General features: G+C 48.8%; 2 protein-coding genes across 2 annotated transcripts in view; one reads left to right on the top strand and one right to left on the bottom strand.

The window, feature by feature from the left end:
- The window catches only part of arl8a (ADP-ribosylation factor-like 8A), a gene marked incomplete at both ends in the record, with an annotated part of 14,410 nt that extends 9,174 nt beyond the window's left edge, over positions 1-5,236 (top strand). Inside the window, 3 exons of the mRNA XM_084446351.1 lie at positions 2,790-2,857; positions 3,440-3,510; positions 5,187-5,236. Of these exons, the coding sequence (XP_084302477.1) occupies positions 2,790-2,857; positions 3,440-3,510; positions 5,187-5,236 (189 nt within the window). The remainder of the gene's footprint in view (positions 1-2,789; positions 2,858-3,439; positions 3,511-5,186) is intronic.
- Positions 5,237-13,700: 8,464 nt separating this feature from the next.
- gpr37l1a (G protein-coupled receptor 37 like 1a) lies at positions 13,701-17,069 on the bottom strand (the record flags this gene model as incomplete). The annotated part of the gene is made up of 2 exons (XM_084445837.1): positions 16,599-17,069; positions 13,701-14,765 (listed from the first exon to the last, which is right to left on the bottom strand). The coding sequence occupies exons 1-2, from the start codon at positions 16,827-16,829 to the stop codon at positions 13,701-13,703; spliced, it is 1,296 nt and encodes a 431-aa protein (XP_084301963.1). The 5' UTR covers positions 16,830-17,069.
- Between the last annotated feature and the right edge of the window lie 357 nt (positions 17,070-17,426).

The raw sequence follows: 17,426 nt of genomic DNA, 5'->3' as shown, positions 1-17,426 counted from the left end.
ACACACACACACACACACACACACACACACACACGGCTCATCCCAGACATGAATAATGAATGTGTGTCTGACTGATGACCAGAGAGGAGTGGGCCGGATTTATTGACGTGAGAGAGGGAGGTAGAGAGAGGGAGGTAGAGAGTGGGAGGTGGAGAGAGGGAGGTGGAGAGAGGGAGGTGGAGAGAGGGAGGTGGAGAGAGGGAGGTGGAGAGAGGGAGGTAGAGAGTGGGAGGTGGAGAGAGGGAGGTGGAGAGAGGGAGGAGGAGAGAGGGAGGTGGAGAGAGGGAGGTGGAGAGAGGGAGGTGGAGAGAGGGAGGTGGAGAGAGGGAGGTAGAGAGAGGGAGGTGGAGAGAGGGAGGTGGAGAGAGGGAGGTGGAGAGAGAGAGGGAGGTAGAGAGAGGGAGGTGGAGAGAGGGAGGTAGAGAGAGGGAGGTAGAGAGAGGGAGGTAGAGAGAGGGAGGTGGAGAGAGGGAGGTGGAGAGAGGGAGGTGGAGAGAGGGAGGTGGAGAGAGGGAGGTGGAGAGAGGGAGGTGGAGAGAGGGAGGTGGAAAGAGAGGGAGGTGGAAAGAGAGGGAGGTGGAGGGAGGTGGAGAGAGAGAGAGGTGGAGAGAGAGAGGTGGAGAGAGGGAGGTGGAGAGAGGGAGGTGGAGAGAGGGAGGTGGAGAGAGGGAGGTGGAGAGAGGGAGGTGGAGAGAGAGAGGTAGAGAGAGGGAGGTTGTTGTAGTAAAGTGTAAAGCTGGGTTTGCATTGAGACTTGGCTGTAGAACCAAATTAGATTGTTTTTGCGATTTGTAATGTTGTAAAACTGACATTTTCAAGATTCAGTATTTTAAATCTTAAGGAAAGACTTCCAATGAGAGAGAGAGAGAGAGAGAGAGAGAGAGGCCCAAGTCCAGGCCGGACATGTATTGACTGGACCAGCCATTAGAAGGACAAGCCAGTGAAATCTATACATGATGGATGGATAAGAGTGTAGAAGACAGGAGGAGGTGAAGGTTTGGAGAGCCTGGTGACCTTCTCACAGTCGGGAGGAGGTGAAGGTTTGGAGAGCCTGGTGACCTTCTCACAGTCAGGAGGAGGTGAAGGTTTGGAGAGCCTGGTGACCTTCTCACAGTCAGGAGGAGGTGAAGGTTTGGAGAGCCTGGTGACCTTCTCACAGTCAGGAGGAGGTGAAGGTTTGGAGAGCCTGGTGACCTTCTCACAGTCAGGAGGAGGTGAAGGTTTGGAGAGCCTGGTGACCTTCTCACAGTCAGGAGGAGGTGAAGGTTTGGAGAGCCTGGTGACCTTCTCACAGTCAGGAGGAGGTAAAGGTTTGGAGAGCCTGGTGACCTTCTCACAGTCAGGAGGAGGTGAAGGTTTCTCACAGACATGGAGCACCCAGATCACCTGCTCCAGAACGACCCATCATGCTTTTCTGAGATGAAGATAATGTGGTCATTGATAATGTATTCATAGTCGAATTCTGTACTGTCAATAGTTTGGTGGGGTGTGTCCAACAATACATATTAGAGTCACGACCAGTCTGAGTGTGCGTGTGCGTGTGCGCGTGCGTAGCCCCCTTTCTAACGACCGCCTTTATCTAGACGCAGTCGGCGAGGCTGTAAGCCATTTTAAGCAAGCGAGCTGAGATGGATCACGTCGTTGTGACGCCAGGCCACGCCCACACACGCGCTCTTCCGTTCTCATTAGCCGCCGTTGTTTCCGGTGGCTCGCGGCCCAGACGCCCCGGGATTAATCACGCTGTCACCGGGGATTGATCTGCCGCCCCTGGGGGAACTACAGCACGTTCCTGCTTGCAGAACCTGGCGTTCTGCGGCCTCAGAACCGATTGAATCACTTCCCGTTCCTTCGGAACCTGCAGGATTATCCTCCAGGGCTGCGTGGTAGACCGAGGAGATGAAACGCAGGCATCAGGCCTGCTAGGCATATATCTGACCTACCTGTCTATTATATCTGGCCTATATCATATTTAACATATCATATAATCATATCATGAGCTAAATTACAGGACCGGAGGGTCTTTATTCGGCCACACACACACACACACACACACACACACACACACACACACACACACACACACACACAATTTCCTGGGGTCGCGGGTGGAAATTGTTCAATTTCTGGGGGTGGAAACCGTTCCCCGCCTTTCTCTTGTCCAAGTCGTCCTCCTCCAGGGAGGACGTTCACGACGTCCAGGGACCAAGTCCAGGTCCTGGTCAGGGACGGGGCTGAAGAGCATCTGTTCTCCGTATTGGGTTCTTTGGGGAGGAAAGCCTCGTGAACTCAGGGTGAACATGCAGACCCGGACCTTCGTGTTGTGAGGTGACAGTGCTAGGTACTGCGCCACCGTGCCGCACATGAGCGATTTGGGGTTCAGTGTCTCGCTCAAGGACACGTTCTGGGATCGAACCGGGGACCTTGAGATCCCCAGCCGGCCGCTCTACCTCCCAAGCTACGAGCCGATCCATATCATATCTAACCTATATTATATCTAGCCTATATCATATCCACCCTATCATATCTAACCTATATTATATCTAGCCTATATCATATCTACCCTATCATATCTAACCTATATTATATCTAGCCTATATCATATCTAACATATATCATATCTAACATATATCTAACCTGTATCATCTGATCGTACTGTGTGTACGATTTGACCTATATCATATCTGATCTACAGTATATCATATCTAGCCTACAGTATATCATATCGAACTTCCAGGAGTTTATGAATATAGTCTTAAATTTAACGTCATTTCCCGTCTCGTCTACCTCAGGTGCTGGTTCTCGGGAACAAAAGAGACATTTCCGGTGCGTTGGACGAGAAGGAGCTGATTGAGAGGATGTGAGTAGCGAAGTTGTGGTTGAATCGCAACATGAAGATAGTCCTGAACGCTGAGGAGGAATGGAGAGCTACATACCGCATGTGTGACGAATGTGAAACGCAAATGACCAATAGATAGTATGTAATAGTTTTTGTTTTGTGTGTGTGCATTAGGGATGAGACGGTATACCGTAAAACCGTGAGCCGCGGTATAAAATGTCCACGGTATTAGAACCGTGACGTTCCCTGTGTTTACGGTATTACGTTTATGGTATTACACAATAATGCGCTGCCGAAACTTCACATTTCAAGTTGCTTGCAACAGTTAATTTTGTAATTTAATATAAGCTTGCTATTAATGAACTGAGCTTAATTACAATCGTGTGTATTTCCCATCATGTGTTGCACTGTAGGGTTGAAATGCCGTATACCGTGAAATACCGTAAACCGTACCGGGTAACTAGATACCGTACTGTACCATAATGCAAAAATCCATACCGTCTCATCCCTAGTGTGCGTGTGCGTGTGTGTGTGCGTGTGTGTGTACGTGTGTACTTTCTCTCTGTCCTTCTGTCTAACATGGCGGTTATGCCCCTCCCCCAGGAACCTGTCAGCCATTCAGGACAGAGAGATCTGCTGCTACTCCATATCCTGCAAGGAGAAGGACAACATCGGTGAGACCCCGCCCACTCGCACTAACCCCGCCTTCCACTCGCATCGGAGTTCGGGATTCGCCACCCGGGATGATGTCATACCCGTTGAATGCTTTTCAGAAACAAAAGGCCAAAAAAAACCCCCAAAAAACAACGCTTTCGTTCTTTGTAGTTCTAACCAAGTTAGCCATTATTAGCGATACCAGTTGATAACAACGCATTATTTTGCGCATATGAAAACCGTAGCAACATTGTCCACTGATGGGAGATGGACAGGACTGTGCGTAAGACTGATTTAATGAGACACAAATAAGACCGAAGTGCTAATAAACAGCCCTGTTAGAGCTTTCACTTATCGTCGATGCGCGGAGTAGCCATCTTGATTTGACGTCAGCAGCTGACGTCAATGATGTCCGGGTTGATTTTTTTCACCCGGAAAACCGAGTTCAGGTGACGTATTTTATGACTATTTTGATTTTGAAACTTATGTTTCTGATAGAACTGAAATGCAGTATAAAACCACACATCCCAGTAACACTAACCACACATCCCAATAACACTACCCACACATCCCAGTAACACTACCCACACATCCCAGTAACACTACCCACACATCCCAGTAACACTACCCACACATCCCAGTAACACTACCCACACATCCCAGTAACACTATCCACACATCCCAGTAACACTACCCACACATCCCATTAACACTACCCACACATCCCAGTAACACTACCCACACATCCCATTAACACTACCCACACATCCCAGTAACACTAACCACACATCCCAGTAACACTACCCACACATCCCAGTAACACTACCCACACATCCCAGTAACACTACCCACACATCCCAGTAACACTACCCACACATCCCAGTAACACTACCCACACATCCCAGTAACACTACCCACACATCCCAGTAACACTACCCACACATCTCAGTAACACTACCCACACATCCCAGTAACACTACCCACACATCCCAGTAACACTAACCACACATCCCAGTAACACTACCCACACATCCCAGTAACACTACCCACACATCCCAGTAACACTACCCACACATCCTAGTAACACTACCCACACATCCCAGTAACACTAACCACACATCCCAGTAACACTACCCACACATCCCAGTAACACTACCGACACATCCCAGTAACACTACCCACACATCCCAGTAACACTAACCACACATCCCAGTAACACTACCCACACATCCCAGTAACACTACCCACACATCCCAGTAACACTAACCACACATCCCATTAACACTAACCACACATCCCAGTAACACTACCCACACATCCCAGTAACACTACCCACACATCCCAGTCGGAACTGTACTGTATACACTCATTCATAAATGGTATGTTTAACCCTGTAAGTTAAGTGCCAACTTTCCGAATATTAATTGGAATTTCCCTGTATTACTAGAAAGTGCAGTTTCTCAACTTTCAGGAAGTGTTGGAATATAGGATTTTTTTTGATTTTTTTTTGATTTTTTTTTAAATGATTTTTAAAAAGATATTTTTAGAATTTTGCCGGTGACACGGTCATATTCAAAGGGTTAAGTGGTCCTTGCATGTTAACTACCATGTGTTTAACCACATGGAAGAAGTGATTAACTGATGTTTTTGTAGGCTTTAGTGTTTTTGAAGCTAATGTAAGTGTGTGTCCTTTCAGATATCACATTACAGTGGCTGATCCAGCATTCTAGATCCAGAAGGACATGAGGCCCGAACTCTGGACCCCCACGACTATTACCCTGAGACCAGCTGTACTCCCTCTCCTCCCTCCCTCCCTCTCTCCCTCCCCTCCTCTGCTCATCCTCCCCCTGGCCTCTCCTCCTCCCTGACCTCTCCCTTCCTCCTCTCTGGATGTCATCTTCCTCTCTCTCATCTCTTTCACTCTCTCTCTCTCTCTCTCTCTCCGTTCCTTCCTCCCCTCCTCTCATCATCTCACCCCCCCCCCATCAGTATGCACAGATCTGAAGGGATGTGATAGGTCAGAGAGAACCAGCCGGAACCCGTGTTCTACCGCGCTCACCTTTCCAGGGTGGTTCAAGATCTGTTAGTCAGGGGCGCCGGGCGGACAGGGCGGTTCTCCGCTGCCCCTCCCCCTCCGGTCAAGACTAGAGTCTCCATTCCCCTCCCCTCACCCCTGACCCTCGGTTCTGTTCTAGTAGAGATCACGTGAGATGTTATGATTTGCACTGTTTGAATAGTTTTGTTTTCTATCTATATATATATGCCTTTTTTACGCTGTGTACTTCAGACTGGATAAAGTAAAACCCTGGACAGTCGCCTGCGGACTTTCTCTTCTTTTCAGTGACTGTTGCTGGTTTCGCTCCGATAGCCGTTCAGCTCACTTTAGTCTGGGAGGTACAGGGATGGTTTTTTTTCACCCGCCGAAATGAATGATATGGGAGTCGCGCTCGTGGTCTGTAGTGTAAACAAGTTACGCAAACACACGCACACGCACACACACACGCACACGCACACACACACGCACGCACGCACACACGCACACACACACACACACACACACACACACACACACACACACACAGTGTATACCAACCTGGAGATCCACACCAGTTCCTGTTACACTGTTGTTTGATTCCTTAGTTGGTCATACTGTGTTAAACCAGCAAATACAGGTGCATCCCAAAAAAATAGAATATTGTGAAAAAGTTCATTATTTTCGTAATTTAATTCAAAAAGTGAAACTTTCATGTATTATAGATCAATTAGACAAAGGGAAATATCTCAAGCCTTTTTTGTTTTAATCTTTATGATTGTTCAGTATGTTCAATACACTCAATACTTGATGGGGGCTCCTTCTGCACAAATGACAGCATCAACGTGGAGCATGGAGGCAATTATCCTTGAAATATTTCACTTAATGTGTAATGAATCAATAATATATGAAAGTTTCACTATTTGAATTAAATTACGGAAAATAATGAACTTTCCACAATGCTCTTAATTTTCTGAGATGCACCTGTTATCTCACTTGAATAAAAGCTAGACTGTAATGGGATGTAGCCTACACAAGTCCCACTGCAGTCACAGCACAAGATTATGTGACATGACACATTCCTCTCCTGTTTGTACCAAGGACATCGCCACGTTCACAGGGCCATCATGTCAGATGTTCAGTCTCTTACTGTTCCATCACTATTATGGTAGGATTTTAGGGAGAGTTTCTCAAGTTTCTGATACGATTTAAAAAAACAACAACCTTCTGTCATTTATAAACGTGCTTCATTTTACTCCACACGCATCTCTGATGTTTGGAGTGCGTCTGCGAAAAAATGCTCTTTGTGCCATTTGAAGACTTAGGCCGTATTTATGTTTTTTTTTTTTTTTTTTAATGTTATTTTGTTATATTTGAAAGTGACGATGCAATATTGAAACAACTTGTGAAACATCACACAGATGTGATAAAAGCACACAGTAATCAATGTTTTGTTTTATGGTGCTTTTTTATTTTCTTGTGCAGCATTTCTCACAATGATTTGCTTGTCTTAGTTTGCTTTACATTTGAATGTCTTGCCCTATGTTGTTTTTGTTCTGATATCAATAATAATATTTTGTTGTATTGAATTTGGATAGTGTCGCATAGCAACTTGACACTAAAAGGTAGTAGGTGGAATCAATGTCAATTTTGAAACTAGAATCACCTTAATTCCAACCACTGTCATACGCCACAGCGATCTGTCTGTTCCATCCTGATATTATGAAGTGTTACGACTGCGGCGTCAAGTGAAATGTTTGTAAACGATGAGAAGGGGAATCTGCAGTTGGCTCCCTCTACTGGCAGTTTGAAGAATGGACCGTACAACCACACCCCAAAGACGGTCAGGCGGGGGAGCTAAAGGCTGCTACTCCACCCCAGAGCTACACACGCATTTGAGCCAAGAGGGACGCCATTTCACATCTGTCCCAGCCACCCATCGGTCTACGCAAGGGACATCTGTGTGCTACTTCTGACCAATCAACACATGACTGTCTAACGTCCCTCCAGTGACGATTCTGTACATGTTGCTGTTGTTATTCTGAGGTGATTTTAACATGAACAATAAACATTTTCCCACTCAGTTAACTTGGGTCAAATGCATGGTGTCGCAACATGAACATCACATCTATGCAGTCAGTCATTTAGCAGACACTTTTATCCAAAGTGACATATAAATAACCCATAATTTCATATATAGCATTTCATGTAGGAAGTCTTTGTACTACTACTCACCAGAACTCTGAAGTGCTTCTCCTTTCTAAACAGTTGACTATAAGAGCGTGATCTAGTGGTGAAGACAGGGTGCATGAGAGCAGGTGTGTGTAACGGTTGTGAAATGTGCAGAGAACGACAGTTGGTCATCCAGGGTCACACCCAGATTCCTTACAATACGAGGACATTAGAAGAAAAAAAACACCCTACAACTTATCTTCGCTTACCATTTGGGAAATGTTACACTGCAATGTATGTAAGAATACCATCTGAAAATGACAGTAGCATATTACATTGGTATACTGATTCTTGATTGAAATATTGATTCTCACCGCAGTTTGTCATTGCTACCAGCAGAGGGCGCCATATGTCTGTTTCTTATGTGAGAGTAGGAGGGCTTGGGGAAAGTAGCTGAGGATTGTTCCTCTCATCTTACACACACACACACACACTCTGCCTCTTTTCCCTCTCTCTTTGTTTCAGGCTTCACACACACAAACACACACACACACACTGCGCAGTGCAGCTCATGAAACAAGGCAACACAAAGCGTTGGCAGCCATGGTGTGAGAACAGAGAGAAGGGGAGCCGCTATAAAGTCTTAACTGAACATTGAGGCGATTCTTCGTGTGACTATTTCACCCACAACACCGGTGCCTTGCTGGGAACTCATGCCTCAGATGATATCTACTTCATCATCTACCACTCGCTTGAACTTCACTCCTCAGCCCTCCTTCAGATGTTGGTTTTTCCCGGCCTCACTTCTCCCAGCTCTGAATCGCTTATTTGACTTGATGAATGCTCTGTTTGTTTTAGGAACGAGAGTGAAAGACCGCAGTGTTGACTTGAAAGCTTTATTGATGTTTTCCCATGTTGACCAGAAGCCAAACGGTTGTCAACGAGGAAGTAAACCCGCCCCCCGCAGTCCGTCACTGGTACCGACCCTGACTGGAAAGGAGAACCGGTCGCTTAAATGGTTCCCCCCCTGACTGAGATAACTCCGGTCGAGTCGCGGCGCCCGTGGCGTCGGTGAAAGGGACCGTGACGGAGCGAGCTGGGTCGGTTCTGTTCTGGTGACAGAGGGGACTCGTGATGAGACGGAGAGGTCTGGACCCGCGGGGCCCTCTGGGACCCGAGCCCAGCGGCTCACACTCCGGGCCTGTGGAGGTCCGGAGCCGTCCGGCCCGGTTCTGTTTGCATTCCGCAGCGGCGGAGAGCTGGTTGCGGGACTGTCGTTGTGGCAACGACAGATGGAGGTCGGGGGTCGCGGACTTTATCTTTTCTGAGCCTGCTGTGACCAGAAGGGGACCCGCGGACTAAGTGTACAGATGCACACACACACACACACACACACACACACACACACACACACACACACACACACACACACACACATATATTTAGAATTAGACGGGCAAACGGACACACAGACACAGACACACACACTGGCTTACAGAACCATGAATATCACGCCTTACACATAGAAACCCTGAATAAGTGGATGTATGCATGACCATAAAACTATGCATACGCATTTCTGTTGTCTCATAACAAAGGCCCCTCTTCTAAATCGGGCGTCTTATATTCTTGTTGGAGGGACAGACGTCTTCGCACAGTGGGCATCTGTCAGAACACCAGAGCTATGGAAGCCCAGCTGTCCAGTCACAGACACGCTGTGTGCATCTCAGTCCTTTTCAGGGCGGCTGTAGCTCATTTGGTAGAGCGGGTCGTTCAACGATCGAAGGGTCAGCGGTTCGTATCCCAACCCCGACTGTCCACATGTCGAAGTGTCCTTGAGCAAGACACCTACAGTAATCCCAAATTGCTCCCAATGAGCAGGTTAGCACCTTGCATGGCAGATACTGCCATTGGTGTGTGAATGTGTGTGTGAATGGGTGAATGAGAGGCCATTGTAAAGCGCTTTGAGTGCCACTAAGGTGGAAAAGCACTATGTAAGTGCAGTCCATTTACTATTTACCATTTAAAATGGCCTCCTCTCTCCACGCCCATCCCTATCTCCCACAGATATGATCACAGATATGACCTGGAAGAGCTGGACAGGTGGAAGCATGAGCAGTGCACTGTACATACTGTAACTTCCTTTCTGTTTTCAGATTCAGAGATTCAGAGATTCAGCAGACTTCTGAACAGTCAGTAGGTTCTCCCTCGATGACGTTTGGTTCAATAAGAGAATGAGATAGGAATTTAAAGCAATTAAAATGAGGCGTTTTACAAATAAATGTGGGATTTTTTCGACCCCAATTAATGCTCTCATCCAACAGAGGAACGAGATTCAAGATTCAATTTACAAGTCTGAATTGTACTCGTGAGAACATGTCCCCAGACCTTTTATTTTTATTTATATTCTTATTGTGTGATGTTATATTCTTATTGTGTGATGTTATATTCTTATTGTGTGATGCTATATTCTTTTAGTGTGATGTTGTCTGTATATTGTGATGTTGTCCGCACACTGTGATGCTGTATGTTGTCCAGCGCACTCAAGTTGAGGCTACTTTAATTTCGTTGTACCTTGGCACAATAACACTAAAAACATTCTATTCTATTTTATTCTATTCTATTCTATTCTATTCTATTCTATTCTATTCTATTCACCCCTCTGGGAACAATGATGACCTCACACCTGCTGAAAGTAGCCGTCCGCCTAGAACCGGGTCCTGGCTAGAACCTCTTCCCTTGGCAGGTCACGAGAAAGCAACCCTGCGTTTTACGTGGGTCGCAGCGCAAACGCGTTCCCGCTTTGTCCTGCTGGCTCGCACAGAGGGCCAGGGCTACTGAAGACTTAACCTACTTAAAGAGACACTTTTAACTTCAAAAGCCACTTAATTGGCGAGGCAAAGCAAAGTCTGGCGAGAAAAACACGCGCCGTGAAGGGAGGGAGAGGAGGAGAGAGACCAGGGAGAGACCAGGTCTGTCATATTAATGAGCCTCTCTGATAATTTCTTCCCTGCTCTCTCTCTCTCTCTCTCTCTCTCTCTCTCTCAGCGGAGGCTCTTTGGACAACAAGTGTGCGAGGGGTCGGAATGGAGGGGGCGCTGGGGTGGGGGGAGAGAGGGAGGAGGAGGAGAGGGGGAGGGGAGAGGGAGGAGGAGGAGAGGGGGAGGAGAGAGGAGGAGAGGAGTGTCTCGCGGAGCGGCCGAGACGGCACAAGGATCCCACCCCCCGCGCCCACACCCCGCCGCCGTCGGCACGGCAACCGCCGGAGGAACCAACGAGGGGTTTCGGGGGGGGGGGGGGGTCCAAGCGGGTTGTTTTGGTCCTCTCCTCCTCCCCCCTTCTATCCTCCTCCTCCCCCTCCTCCTCCCCCTCCTCCTCCTCTCCTCTTGCTGTTTTGCCACCAAAAAGGAGGGGATGGGGGGGGGGGGGGCGACTCAAATGTGACTGTAGCTTGGCAACCTAGTCTGTGGCTGGCTATTGATATGCTGTGAGGGGGCTCAGCCTGGGGAGGGACAGGGAACAAAGCTGGCCTTATGAAAGCTGACCCCCCCCCCCACCCCCCCAGGCCCAGGCAGAACTAAGTGGGAGGACAAATATTTCAGCTCAGGGAGCCGAGCCGCAGCACACAGGACAGGAGAAGAATCCCTGCTGTCTCTCTGGTCCTCTGTGTGTGAGAGAGTGTGAGTGTGTGTGTGTGTGTGAGTGAGTGTGAGATAGAGAGAGAGTGAGTGTGTGTGTGTGTGAGAGAGAGAGAGAGAGAGAGAGAGTGTGTGTGTGTGTGTGAGTGACTGAGTGTGTGTGTGTGTGAGTGACTGAGTGTGTGTGTCAGAGAGAGTGTGAGTAATAGTGTGTCTGAGAGGCATGCATAGTTTGTGTGTGTGTGTGTGTCTCTTCTCTATGTGGACATACATAAATTGTTAAAATGTGTGTGCGTGTGCGTAGGTAGGAGAGAGAGAGGAGAAGAGGGAGGATGTTTGTGTCAGTTAGTGTGTGTGTGTGTGTGTGTGTGTGTGTGTGTGGGGGCAGACGTGGTGGTCCCTTTAACTTCACAATGGCTTGTTCATGCTTTGACAGACGCATGCATATCTTCAGCCAAGACTGACCAGCGCAAAACAAGACCAAGTACTCAGTCTGTCTCCTTATTTATTGAGAAGAACTAAGTAAAAAGTATAGTATACAAAAACACTATCGTCAATATGAAATCGCTATTTCAAATACAGTATGTTAAACCTAAATCTTCAGACATAATTAGAAAATATTCACAATGCCAGGGGACTTGCCTTTGTCATAATCCCATTTGAATTAATAACATTTCACATAGAGAGGAATGGATGTATTTTCAGTGACGATTTGCCTGGCCATCTTGCAATGAAGGTGAATCTCATTTTGTATACAATACACTGGATACAACCAAAGTTGACCATATAAAGGTTTGTGGGAATTCAAAGCCTTGTGCAATATACAAAAACAGTTATATGATGATAAAACAATGATGTCAGCAGTTTCTGAGTTATGACGTCATCTCTGTGAAGCGTCCACATGTTAAGGTTTCAGTGAAGGTGAATTTACAAATTACATCCATAGATTGTACTTCATTTGATAGTGAACATGATACGTTCAGACAGTATATAGTACACATACCTGTACTCTGACTAAATAATGTGTTTCAAGGTATCAGGCCTATAAACCTTATGTTGAATACTGATTAGAATATGATTTTATGATGTATCTACCTGCAAGGACTAATATAATAAAAAAGTTAGATGTTAGAAATCTCAAAGAAAGAGAAATAGCTACCAAAGTTGTTCAAGCTACTTAGCTGAGCTGGCGCCAAACAGCTGTTTTTTTACCGTGTTTTCAGTTGGGTCACATGACCGTGAACGACAAAGCCTTCAGAAGACCTAACCAATACAGTGAACACAGACTACATTTATAGTTCGGATAATTACACTGAAATACAAACTATATGCTGCTAACATAGGTCAGATTCAAGCACACCGTGACACGTTATGTTGTGGGTCTTGAAGGGCAAGAAGTTGTGGAACCCTGAGCTAGACCAAAGACTGTCGCGCTAAATTCTTCACACTCTTGTTCAAAACGCACGCCTTGTCTCAATGCTTGTCCATCTCCCAGACGAAACAAACGGCCAGTGTGAACATTACTCGGCCGGTATGGGTGAGACCTCCTGTAAGGATTAAACACCAACAGAACGTCAACGAATCTTTAGACGGGCCGTAAAAACTTCCCCAGGGGTGTTGGGTGTCGAGACAATGGCTACAACATCTCGCGCATTCCTTCCTGTCTAGCTCATCCTGTGATTCAGTACAGAAAGGGTAGAGAGATCAGTTCACCCACCCACCCAGTCAGAACCTCCGTCATCATCTCCCACTGACCAAGAACACACTCGCGGCTAACGCAGAGGTTTTCTCATGATAATTGTATGTTGTTGTTTTATTGTCCCGTTTTTCATCAATGGAAAGTGTAAAAAGTAGAGGTCGTGGAAAGTTCGTTGGAGTTCAGTCGGCTTTCTCCTCACGTTCGGCGGCTGCTTTGTCGTTTTGCTTGACGCTTCGTACGACTGACACTTCATTTACCAATAGTGACATCACTAGACGCTATATATAACTTATCACAAGGCTGGAGGAGATTGTTGACACCAAACTAAACTAACCAAATCCAATCAAAACAACCTTAAAAGTCCAATAGGAAAGTCAATATATTGTCAGTCCATGGCCTCAAGTTCTTTTCTTATTTTTTTACATTTTTAAATTTTATTTTCAAGGTTTTGTTGTTTCACACGACATCTCAAGTCTCTTTCTAAACAGAGCATCTTCGCCTCAAGAGTCTCCCTGATGAAATACAAGTTCAACAGTCTGCCTCTCTATAAAGACCCAGTGTGGCCCGATGGGAGATGCAGTCCACTCAAGAGAGCTGGAGACACAGGGGCTACGTCTCCGCCCTGTCCCCCGCTGAGGTGGCACTTGCGCCGGGGTAGACGGGGGTCCCTCAACAGGGCGTACCGATAGCAAGCACGGAGGAACTCTCTTTGGCCTTGTCGTAGTAAATCGTCGGAGACCTCCCCGAAACCACCTTCAGTTTCTCCTCCCCGGCGGCGGAGAGGGAGAGGGAGGGGGGCGAGAGGGACGTGGGGGAGGAGAGGGCGGAGGGGGAGGCGGAGGCGGCCGTGGCGGTGGTGGAGGCGGAGGAGGAGGAGGCGCCGTCGGGGAGGCACTCCTCGCAGCAGCAGCAGCAGCAGTCCATGAAGGCCTGTCCCAGCGAGCGGCAGAGGCAGAGCAGGAGCACGGGCGTGGCGGCGCAGCGCGCGAACAACAGGAACTGGCCCACCAGCGCCAGGACGGCCTCGGTCGCCGGGGACACGGGGCCCGACACGTAGGCCAGCGCCACGCCGCAGGCGTTCTCGGGCAGGTTGCACGCGGCGTAGACGGCGGCCAACGCCGTCACCGTGGAGGTCAGGCGCCGCTCCCTCCTTGCCCGCTGCTTCTTCTTGGGCGCGGCGGATGAGGAGGAGGAGGAGGAGGAAGAAGAGGAGGCGGAGGAGGAGGACGGGCGGCCGCCGCCCCCGACCTGCTTCTCCCGCACGGCCTCCTGGGCCGCGACGTGTCTGGTGACCAGCTGGCACGCCAGCGTGAACAGCAGCGGCAGGCAGAAGTAGCAGCCGAAGTACCACCACATCCGCGCCTCGTGATAGGTCAGCACCAGGGAGTACACCGACTCCGGGAGGTCCGTGGACGGGCGGCGGACGCACACATCCGTCGGGAGGGCGCCTTGCGGCGGCGCTGGGACGTCCGCGCCGGCGTCCCTGGGCGAGCGCAGCCCGACGGCCGCAGCCCCCATCGGGGGGCCGCCGGCGTCCTGGCTGAGCTGCCAGAGGAGGAGCTCGGGGGCGGCCAGCACCATGGAGCCCAACCAGATGACCGCCAGCTTGGCCAGGATGGACTGGCAGGGCTCCACCCGGGGGGCGGAGCGGAGGGGCGGCGGCGCGGTGGCGGCGTGGAACCGGTCGATGCTCAGGGCGCACAGGCTGAAGGTGGCCACGCCCTGGGAGGTGACCTGAGGGGGGGGGGGTTCGTTATGTGGGGAAGGAGAGGTAGAGGGGGAGCAGGGGATGATGGGGAGGGAGTAGAATGGGGGGGGGTGTAAGAGAAGGAGGAGGAGAGGAGAGGGGAGGAGAGGGAAGGAGAGAGGAGGAGAGGATAGGGGAGGAGAGGGGGGACAGGAGAGAGGAGGAGAGGGGAGGAGACAGAAGGAGAGGGGATGGGAGGGAAGGAGAGGAGAGAAGAGGAGAGGGAAGGAGAGGAGAGGGGAGGAGAGGGAAGGAGAGGGAAGGAGAGGGAAGGAGAGGAGGAGAGAAGAGAGGAGGAGAGGGGAGAGGAGAGGAGGAGAGGAGGGAAGGAGAGGGAAGGAGAGGAGGAGAGAAGAGAGGAGGAGAGGGGAGAGGAGAGGAGGGAAGGAGAGGAGAGAGGAGGAGAGGAAAGAGGGGGAGAGGGGAGGAGACAGGAGGAGAGGGGATGGGAGGGAAGGAGAGGAGAGGGGAGGAGACAGGAGGAGAGGAGAGAGGAGGACACAGGAGGAGAGGAGAGAGGCAGGGGTAGAAAGGCATCAGAATGTGGGGAGAATATGAAAATGCAAATTTCGGCTTGGTAAAGAATATGAGCGTAGCCTATTATTAGAGGCTGGACCCAAATCCACTGCTCCACAGAGAGTCTTCTAGACTCTAAGGACCTCAATTAGTCAGGCACACCCCTTCAGACAATTAACATGAGGCACTCGTTAGCATCACAATGGGCTAACTACCGTAACACAGTGAGAGGCTGTCAGGCGAGTCTGTTCCACAGACAACTATATACACACAGGCAATGATTCAGATAGTGGAATCACTAGCTACTACACCCATCCAGTGAGTAAGTAAGTTTAAACATGGTATACTGTGTAATTTAGGGGGAATGGCCAGATACTCAAATTGCTTTGGAAATTAGTAGATAGCTAATTTAATGGGTAAATAGACCAACACAAACAAGGTTTTGTGGCGTTCAGGTCCAATACTTGAATTGTAAGCAGAAGTAGCTTATTGTAGCATACAAGATGGCTGCAAGTAAAAGCATGTGGTCGTACTTTTATCAGACAGGCCAATCCCAGGACCAACTTGAATACAGGCTGTCCAATCTCCCAATGTGTCAATGTGCACCCCCCCCCCCTCACCTTATCTTTAGCTTCACATTGTATAGATTGTATTTATTGTGTAATTTGCACATACCGCATCCACAACAGCACCGTATCTTTAGCTTTAGCCTATATTGTATAGATTTTATTTCTTGTATAATTGGTAACTTGCATGTTGTAATTACCTCTAGAGCAGGGAGCCGGCAGTAACATTTCACTGTGATTGTACATTGTACGTTTGCATTACATTAACATTACATTAGTCATTTAGCTGACGCTTTTATCCAGAGCGACTTACAATAATTGCATTTAATGTAGGAAAAGCCAATGTACTACTACTTCCCAAAACCAGCACGTCTCCTTTCTAAAACAAGTGCAAGAGCATAATCTAGTGCTGAAGGCAAAGTGCAAGAATAGCAAACTAAAACCAGCAAACCATGCGACAAATAAAGATGACCCATGTGTCTGGAAATAGCCTAGGTGTCCAAATTGGTCCTGTGTAATGTGATAAACATTACTTTCAGTGTCACTGCATAAGCTATAGCATTTTATGGGATTGTGTAAAAAAAAAAACAACACCTGCGCGCGACAGGTGTTCCAACGGTCTGTGCGCATGACGCGTTCCAGGTGCGTAAAACACCATATATGGCTTTGTCTTACCTCCATGTAGGGCACGTAAAACACCATATATGGCTTTGTCTTACCTCCATGTAGGGCACTTACCTCCATGTAGGGCACTATACGACAGGACAGGTCGCCCAGCAGCCGCTTGGTGGTGAGCTCGTTGAACACGACCACGGGCAGACAGAAGAACAGCACCAGGAAGTCCCACAAGGCCAGGCTGGCGAGGATGCAGTTCCACGCGCTCTTCAGGTAATAGTTGTGCCACACGATGCACATGAGCGCGAGGTTCCCCACGATGCCCACGGCGAAGAGGATGAGCGCCAGCAGCATCACCGCGTAAGCCCCGTAGGAGCTCTCGGTAACCGGGTAGAGTGGGTTATGGAGAAGCACCGTTACTTTGTCAGAGGAGTTACCCCGGGACCCGACGTTCAGGGCACCGCCGGACGGGTACTTTGCACTCTTGGGTGTGGTGAAGTAACTATCCGGGTCGTGCGCTCTGGGGTGCCAGTAATTGTGTGGAGACTGGTCCCGTTTGTTGGAACTCCCATCTTTGGCGCCTCGGGGAATTCTTTTGGGGGATTTGATTATCCCTACACCTTCAACCTGGTTCGGATTCCGCCAGGTGTCGGTATCTCCCGTCTCTGTGTCCCGTGCTGTTCCTGCCGCTCCGCCGGCTGGCGATCCCAAAGCGGTCCTCTCGTCCCTCGGGGCTGTGTGACCAGAGACAGCATGACGGGGCTCCGCAGTCCTCACACAAAGCAACAGCAAAGCTATCAGAATCATTCTCAAACCTTTCGGGACGGTCTTTAAGATAAATCGCTATAGCCTATGAGTGTTGATCAAGTTAAAATGCAATCGCTCTGATTCGAAAAAAATAAATCGCCTACAGTGCAGAGAACAGCGATCCAGGCTTGTGAGAGCCTGACG

Source organism: Borostomias antarcticus (genome assembly GCF_949987555.1).
Source record: "Borostomias antarcticus genome assembly, chromosome: 11".
NCBI classification, from domain to species: Eukaryota; Metazoa; Chordata; class Actinopteri; order Stomiiformes; family Stomiidae; genus Borostomias; species Borostomias antarcticus.
This window is presented reverse-complemented; position numbering and strand designations above follow the sequence as displayed.